Source organism: Contarinia nasturtii, unplaced genomic scaffold (genome assembly GCF_009176525.2).
Source record: "Contarinia nasturtii isolate CC-2019 unplaced genomic scaffold, AAFC_CNas_1.1 Cnas_scaffold_864, whole genome shotgun sequence".
Taxonomy (NCBI): Eukaryota; Metazoa; Arthropoda; class Insecta; order Diptera; family Cecidomyiidae; genus Contarinia; species Contarinia nasturtii.
In genome coordinates, this window is record NW_022198211.1 from 1,237,741 (window position 1) to 1,246,422 (window position 8,682).

General features: G+C 34.1%; 2 protein-coding genes across 5 annotated transcripts in view; one reads left to right on the top strand and one right to left on the bottom strand.

Annotated features, from left to right (window-relative positions):
* The window catches only part of LOC116342303 (FMRFamide receptor), a 209,926-nt gene extending 208,026 nt beyond the window's left edge, over positions 1-1,900 (top strand). For 3 of the 4 annotated variants that reach the window (XM_031769839.1, XM_031769841.1, XM_031769840.1), the window contains 6 exons: positions 44-282; positions 342-530; positions 627-759; positions 838-1,175; positions 1,259-1,369; positions 1,449-1,900. In XM_031769839.1, coding sequence (XP_031625699.1) covers positions 44-282; positions 342-530; positions 627-759; positions 838-1,175; positions 1,259-1,369; positions 1,449-1,736 — 1,298 coding nt within the window. In that variant the 3' untranslated portion in view covers positions 1,737-1,900. The remainder of the gene's footprint in view (positions 1-43; positions 283-341; positions 531-626; positions 760-837; positions 1,176-1,258; positions 1,370-1,448) is intronic. The other variant, XM_031769838.1, reaches the window with a different exon arrangement.
* Positions 1,901-2,165: 265 nt separating this feature from the next.
* Positions 2,166-7,842, bottom strand: LOC116342307 (pyruvate dehydrogenase E1 component subunit alpha type II, mitochondrial-like). Its single transcript, XM_031769846.1, has 8 exons — positions 7,584-7,842; positions 7,145-7,189; positions 4,141-4,330; positions 3,810-3,920; positions 3,608-3,699; positions 2,912-3,083; positions 2,639-2,816; positions 2,166-2,579 (listed from the first exon to the last, which is right to left on the bottom strand). The coding sequence occupies exons 1-8, from the start codon at positions 7,629-7,631 to the stop codon at positions 2,249-2,251; spliced, it is 1,167 nt and encodes a 388-aa protein (XP_031625706.1). The 5' UTR covers positions 7,632-7,842; the 3' UTR covers positions 2,166-2,248.
* Positions 7,843-8,682: the final 840 nt, after the last annotated feature.

The window sequence follows — 8,682 nt, forward strand, 5'->3', positions numbered from 1 at the left end:
TACATAAATTGAAGAAAACGTATATTTTCTGTTTCATTTTCAGTTGTTGTTGTATTGTGTTTCCTTTGCACCATAACTACAAATTTTGAGTACGAATTGAATTGTACAAAAGTTGGATATGACTATTCAAAAGGCGAACGCTGCATATCAAACTCGTCAATCAACAGTATACAATGTGATGTGGATGTTTTTGATGAAATATGTAAAATGGCACGATTTGATGAATCAACCGGTAAACCATGTCAAATATCAAATCAAACGAAGCTCGATGGATGTCAAGAGGTTCATAATTATATTTAAACTGCAAACTATTTTATTTTAATATTTTTTTTAATTTTCAGCTTCATTCGTATAGCGTGAAACAATCGAATTTTAGTCAATCGCCAGGCTATTCAAATTTTTTCTACTATCCTAGCATCTTGTTTGGGACGTTACTTCCCTTTGTGTTATTGAGCATATTAAATGCATTTCTTATTTGGACCGTAAGAAAATCGCATAAGATGCGACACGCAATGACAAATACTAGACAGGTAATTTCTTATCAGTTTTCTAATACACGATAAGGTAAATGGCTTTTAATTAAAAAAAGGTCTATTATATTTTCATATTTCTTTTTTTTTAAATAGGATATGTCACAGGAGAATAAAGTGACCATCACCTTGATCGCAGTAGTAATACTGTTCTTTATGTGTCAAACCCCAAATGCCCTGCAATTATTGAATATTATACGATTGAAGTATCATACAAATCGAAATTTAGGTATAAAATTCGAAGAAAAGAGATTGAAGTGGATTCAATTATAGACTCAGTAATTATATAATCATTGTATCATTTCAGTATTAAATAATGTGTTTAACTTGTTGGTAACCGTCAATGCTGCATCGAATTTTATTTTATATTGTGTTTTATCGGATAAATATCGAAAAACCGTTAAGTCTTTATTTTGTGGTGTACGTTCTGTTCGGCGAAATACAATCTCTTCATCGAGATTTACTAGTGCACGAACAACATCAAGTTTTTATAGTCGATCACGGAACGGTAACATTTTCAATATGCAACGCGGACCTCGGTTCTCAATTTCTAAAGAGGAGTATGCTAATTTACAAGCGGAAACAGCGAAACGAAATCGTTTTTCAATAGCAACTCTCACATCACAGAGTCGAAACAATAGCATCGTAAGTGCATGCCCATTTTTCATTTTTTTTCCCTCGTTTTCACATTCGATCCACGTGATTGGGATTTGATTTTATTACTCTAGGCAACGGAGAATGAAAATGCGGAAGAAATTCAATTGAAGACAACACCTGCATGTCCACCAAAACATGAAAAACGTCGCATCAAATTTTCATTTACACCATCACATCTCAGTGTATGTATTTCACTTGTTTTATTTCGTTTTGCTTTCAAAAATGATATCGTCTTGAACGACTTTCGATTGAAAATTTCAGTTGAAGCACAGATCGAAAAATGAACAACCGGCGGCAGTGATAAAAATTGACGAAGCAAGCGAAGAAAAACCAAGTTCCGCAGAACAATCAAAAATTATAATTGAACCTGAGCAAAACGCAGCAGCTGATTTGAATGCACCAGTTGCCAAACGTGATTCCACCATTTCAACGCATTCGTTTTTGCGACCTAGTCCAAGCGAAACCAGTCTGACGCGAAGTAGATCACTTCAATTTCCACCCAAACCGAAACATTCGCCTGATTGTAAAGATAATCCATATAAACTATAATTGAAATAAGTTAGACATAATCGGAATTGTTATTATTGATATTAATAATGTACATATATGAATCGTATCATTTGTTGAACACTGCACATGTTGTTTGTTGAACACATTTGTTTTCTGCGGATAACAACGTGCATTATATTCAGGAACATTTGATTCTTACAAAATATACGTTTTAAGAAGTTTTTCTTTTATTTTTTTTATCAACATGTGGCTTTCAAACAGTATAGCAGTTGAAGTGAGTCGAGTATCGTATCGTAAGTAATGCAATCGTTAGTCAGTCATACAACATTTATCAGAGTATTTGCATATTGATGTTCTATTATATACAACTCTAAATAAATAAAATGAATAGCCTAGTAACAAGACACAAAATAATGTCAATTTGGATGATTGAAAATTGATTCTTTGTTCTTTGGAAAAAGTGTTTCATTAATATTTTCCTCTAACTTCGTTTATCGGAACATGTCTTTATTAGCAAATCATCTAGTTTACAATTTCAATTCAATATTCGTTCAAAGATTGACAGCCCTGTTGAGTGTATTGTGTTTGTGAAGTTGATCTGGTAACAAACCACGAATGAGTGGAACCAAATTCTTCGAATAAACATCGGTATAGAGTTCCTCGAGTCCAATTTCTTTGTCGGCTTTACAATATTTCGTTGCTGCGTCGACCACTTTTTTAATTTCACCGTCAATTGTCTTGATTTCATCAGCGGTCGCAAGACCTGCATCCAAAATACGCTCTTTAAATAGATTGATTGGATCGCGAGTTTGTCGAACTCCTTGAACTTCATCTCTGGAACGGTAGCTTGTGCCTGGATCTGACATGGAGTGGCCAGAATAACTGAAAACAAATTGATTTGAAAGAAAAAAATACCAAAATACTTATAAAATAAAACTAACCGATAAGTTTTCACTTCGACGACCACCGGCCCCGTTTCGACGGCATGTTTGATGGCAAATTCAAAGCCATTGCGAACGGCCAATACGTCCATACCATCCATCCAAATTCCAGGCAAAACATCACCACGTTTGTAATAATCCGTATTGCAAGATGATCTCTCAGCGCTCGTACCCATACCTTTTTCGTTTTGCAATCAAATCAATGACATGAAATGTACTTGCACATGACAATATGTTTTTTTTTTTTCAAAAAATAGATAAAATTAAAACTACCGTATTGATTGTTTTCGCAAACAAATATGCATGGTAATTTCCACAAATAAGCCATATTGAATGCCTCGAATATTTGACCTTGATTCGACGCACCATCACCGTACAATGCCAAACAAACACCGCCGTTTCCTTTGTATTTGCATGCAAATGCAACGCCAGCACCTAATGGGCACTATATAGTTTGTGGATGAAATCGATTTTCACATGTCGTCCGTATGCGCATCATCATCGTAAATAATTCCATTTTTTGGTCGTTTGCATCAATTTTATTTAAACGAGAGTTGGTATATGCGGAGAGAACGAGCACAAACGAAAAGTATCATTGTTTGAATCAGCAGAAATTGAAAGAATAGAGAGTGTGAGGGAGAGAGAAAGCACATAATAAATGCAATTATCGTTAAATTTTACGCGTATTCATTTACTTAGATTTGGCATCAAGTTAGAATGAGATACCCTCAATATGCAAAGACTTGAACATTGCCAGAACAAAAATGATAATAGCAGTGGAAACTAATTTGAATTTATATGTGTCATATGTGAGCAAACGTGTGCGCTTTTCGATTACAGACAAGTAGTATCATTTTAACTTATCCTAAATGCTCAACTCTGATCATCATATCACTTTTCATTGCAAAATACTCTATAAACGTTGTAGTAATTTGCTTAGATGTGACCAACTTAAACCAAGCGAATTACCTGTGCACCAACGATTCCATTGCCGCCGTAGAAATTTGGTGCATACATATGCATTGAACCACCTTTACCACGTGCACAACCACTTTGTTTCCCTGTTAAAGGCCAAAAAATTGTTCCGTATTTATTGTTGGGATTGATTCGATTTTGAATTCAGAGCATATTTCAATTTTGGACGTAAACGAATTGATGAATACAATCATACCAGTTAACTCGCTTAATACACCGGAGACTGGTACCCCCATCAAATGAGTCCAGCCGTGAACACGATATGCTGATATGATATTGTCTTGCGAACGCATTGCAGCTTTCATACCTGTCATTTTTATTGATCAAATGAAATTAGAATGTGCGCGGAATTAAACCCATCAATTATTTGAAACAGCCAATACCAATTTTCAAATGAAATTTCGATTTGATTACGAATCGGTATTGAAGCCCATCAAATTTAATTCATTTTGATTGTTTTTCGAAAATGAAATGAATCAATATGTGAACGGAAAACGCAAACAAAAAAACGATTTGTGTATACATACCAACAGCACATGCCTCTTGCCCAGAATATAGATGGCAAAAACCGCGTACAATTTTCTCTTTGTATAAATTACCAGCAGCTGTTTCCAACCGGCGAATCGTTTGCATTTGTTTGTAGTATACGAGCGCATTTTCTCTCGTTACATCGGCTTTGGTAGATGGTCCTGAGTCCAAATTATGCAACTTGAAGTCCTATTGGATTTTTGTTTTTTTTTTTTCAATCGAATAGAAAAAAGAATACGATGTTAATTTTTGTTTTCAATTTTCCAGCATGATTATTGAACAGACGTCGGTTGTGAGCATAAAAACAAAGTTAAAGTTATTAAAAGCGATAAGAAAAATTTAATAAATTGCGTACTTGAATTTAAAGTGAATATCAGTCAAATAATGGCAAACATTCTTATCAAAAAATTGAGAAATAAACGGCCATAGCAGCAACAATGGCAAATGCGTTAAAAGTGTATCCAATATGCTGTGTTTGTGTTTCAACATTAGTTCAGTTGTCTTGATAGATTATTGTGAAAAATTATCATCATTAATCACAAAACACTCTTTTTTTTGCACTATTGTTATCGCGCTCCGGGTTTTTTCACTTCTTTTTCCATTGTTCTTCTGGGCGAATAAGAGTATGAATGCTTTTATTATATATATATCCATGATCTCGCTTGAATCCTGGCCACGACTTGGCATTAATATACACATGGCATAATGCTTAAACCACCACATTTTACGTGATTTACCTCAATTCTTTTATCCTGATGCACATTCGCACAATGCTTTTTCACCACTCACTCCATATCTTTCTTTTCATCACTGTCCCACTCATTCATTCATTCATTCGTCTGCATGCTCGCTCCCTTGGTCTCAGGCTAAACGTCTCAATTCCATTTTAGTTGAAGAAGTTTTCCAAGCTAAAAAATTGAGTATTTTCGACAGCGTGCGTACACAACAGCATATTTCGTCGTTGTTCAATGTGTTTCTACTGTGGTGTCTTTACCACTATAAAATGTTTTGCACAACACAGTGACACATAGAGACACACACACACTTTTTATTTATGAATAACACGAAAATGATTTTATGGAGTGGAAAACAACGAAATCGGATTAAAGAGTATTAAAGAGAAGATTAAAGGTATATTATATTGTTGTGTGTTGTGCGTATAATATTTTTGTTTAACCGTTAGTGGTTTTGTCCCTTTCTTCTGTTTGTACAGTTGACTGGGTTCAGTTGTAACGGCATGTATGTGGAAAATATAAGGATAATTTTCTACACTCTTAACCCAACAAATAACCAAATGTGTGTGTGATTTTTTTTAACTTCGGATGCAATGACGATACTCATACGAACATCGAATATTGTGAAAGGGACAGAAAGTACAATGGTAAAAAATGACTGCGAACTGTTTGCATTCCACGCTATTAAATTGGTTGATATGGTTGGTGACAGATGAGCTTGTGTGTAGCAATGAACATTGGGCAATCATAATCGCTGAAAGTGCATGTGTGCAGGTGAAAAATTGCCAGGCACACATTCACAATGTTTTTCATGGCATTTTCAGCAAGTCACATACAGCAATTTAAACATAATTTAACAAAATGCCAGTCCATTCTGTAAACGCAAACGTATTACAACTGAGTGAAGAAATGTTCTGTGTACTAAAATGCATCACCGCACAAAGCAAACGCCGAAATAAACATCACACCGAACGACAATTACGACGACGAAAACGTCAAACATTGAGCATGATAAATTTCTGCAGCAAAATAAATAAATTTTAATTCTAAAATTGTGCTTGTAAAACCATACTGTACGATACGCGCACAATGTTCAGAGCATTATAATGTTTGTTGACAAGTGTAAAAATTAAGGATGTATTTTATTCGAAGAAAACTTGAAAGTGCCCAACAGAATTCCAAGCAACGATGTTTGTGATAGAAAGAACGTTGTACGAAAGATATATGGAAGAAAATGTAATTTTAAGTTTTGCAAGAAGTCACACATTCTCTCAAACACTTTAGGATGCCAGCAGTAGTCGACGAACCAACGCGTTGAAAAGGAAAAAAAAAAACAAAGTGCACGACGACAATGATGAAGACGCGCATTCCAGTAAAAAAAAGAAGGAGATTAAAGTCGTGAGAGAGAAATTATGCGAATATTTGCATAGCTCAACTGAATAACAGAGAGTTTGTGTGTGTGCGTCTTGTTGACATGATAATATCTTTTTGTTGTTCATTGTGCGATGCTATTGGATTTGATTTGCCATCGCGCATCGAAACTTGTCGTTGTCAATACATGCCGAAAAAGGTTCATATTTCAATAACATTGTTACAATGATTATGCTGACGACATTGTCTCTTCTTCTATGTACTTTGTTCAACGCACACATCATCATTTTTATCAACATTTTCAACTTAAAACATCTAGAACTTTTATAAGAAAGTTTCCTTTCCGGAGTGCCATAGTAGCGCGACTGCTGTTTTACCTCATTTTGTTTCGTAGTGTGCGTTTTCTGTATTTAAAATGCATACACCATTTTTTACGATTTTACATACACACACATGAACCGTTTATTGTTTTACTTGATGACATGACTTTGGGAAACAAAATTAATTAGCGATAAATTATAAAGGCACAAAAGCACAAAAGATCCATAAGTATGATATAGTTAGTGAACAATTGATTATGTTTTGGATCAGCAGCGGATTCTCTATCGTTCAAAGAGGAACAAATCAATAAACGTGTCAACTTTTTCTATGTAATGCATGTGGATGTTAGATTGCCAAAAAACGCAAACAATCGCAGTTTTTACAAAGATGTGTGTGCTCAAACCGCAAAACGCTTCATCAATATGTATACATAAGCATGCAAACTATACAGTTTATTTATATACGGCACGACAGAGCTGCCAAATGTATTCAAACCATATTACAAACACTGTTTACTTCTATTATTCTCTGCAAACACCGTATATGTATGACGCGAGCACATACGTAAAATACTCACTTTGACTTCGAATGATGCTTGAGTTGCATAAGTTTTTGCAGCTTGCTGAAAATGAAAATAGAAAGAATGAAATAAAATGACATTTTTAGTTGCTTCTATTGAAAAATTTTTGTTCTTTTTTCATAACTAATAAATAGTTTGGTTAATTATTGAGTGTCAGCTCGAAAGCTTTGCTATATGATCAGTCAAAAAATAGTGAAAAGTAACGACCGTCCATTTCCAATTTTTTCTTTTGAAAATTATCAATTGAATAACAGCAAAATAAAAACACACTTGAGAACTCAATATCAAATGCAATGGAGAGAATTTTACTATAAACGAAGTGTCTTTGCTCCCCACTTTCAGCGACATTCACACTTTTATTGCAACTTGAAATGTAGTTTGATGTGTGATGAAGAAAAAAATTAATCGTAAAATTATATGATATTATGTTATTCACATTTTTGGCAACTGTTCCGCCAATTTCCGAAATGATCTGTTTAAACATTCTCCAAAATTGTTCCGTTTCCTTTGACTTGTCTGAAGTACCAATGCTCTGAAGTAACAATGAATTACGAAATTGTGACGGTCGTTTGCCTTCAACAAAACGCGAGAGGGAACGAGAAAATTTTTGCGCACAACTTTTTCTAACAAATACAATATACTCTTTTTTTATGTTCGACTACTTCAACTGAAACCGAACTTAGACTGAACGAATTTCGAAGTTGTGCGCTTGACATTTTGGCACAAGCAACGTTTCATTAGAAAATGCAACTATTTTTAGAATTCGAAACGTTACACAGTGTTACCGATAAAATGATTTAAACTACGCGCAGAAATTTGAATGAAAATAAATTGCTATTGTTGACGAAGATAAATGCGTTAAGAAGTGATTATAACCACAATTTATTTCCATTTCAGGTTCTCCGGCTCTGCTAAAAGTTAGCGACTTTAAACCATTAGCTAGATCAACTTGAAATCATTGAAATTCAATTGCACATTGCATTACAATGTTTGTCGTTTGAAAGGATCGTAGCCAATGATAATATACTCCATTTTCAACGGTGAAATACAATTTGACAGTACATATAAAATAAATTACTGTTCATAACTCTATATAAATGGAAACAATGTTGAAAATACGAAGTAATGCTTTGTTAGAGCGTAAAACATCATCAATTCTTTCATTGCTTCAAAATGGATGCAATTCAAAATGATAACAAGAGTCGCATTAATTAAATTTCATTCATTTATGCAGGTCAATTTTGTTGTTATCTGTGATATTAATGACCCATGTTGATAATTGAACGTAAATACATTGGTACATTAAATCCACTTCATAACATACAATGCCAGCGAACGGCCTTATTATAATGTCTTTTCAATACGGCAAGTGAGTCTACAAAGTAAATAAGAATTTTTTTCATTCGCATATCTATGCACTTTCAAAATGTGTATTAAAATAAATTGCTCCATTGTTGAATTTCAAACATAGACTATAACTTGGGCATAATGAGGCATTAATAATTCGACGATTTACTTCATTTTCATATTGATTC

Bases quoted from the DNA above. Each gene is read 5' to 3' on its own strand.
- LOC116342307 (XM_031769846.1), bottom strand. From the start codon at position 7,631: ATGTTTAAACAGATCATTTCGGAAATTGGCGGAACAGTTGCCAAAAAT. The intron at 3,921-4,140 runs GTATGTATACAC...TAAAAATGACAG, and splicing joins GCAAGAGGCATGTGCTGTTG to GTATGAAAGCTGCAATGCGT. The intron at 3,084-3,607 runs GTAATTCGCTTG...CAAACTATATAG, and splicing joins ATGGAATCGTTGGTGCACAG to TGCCCATTAGGTGCTGGCGT.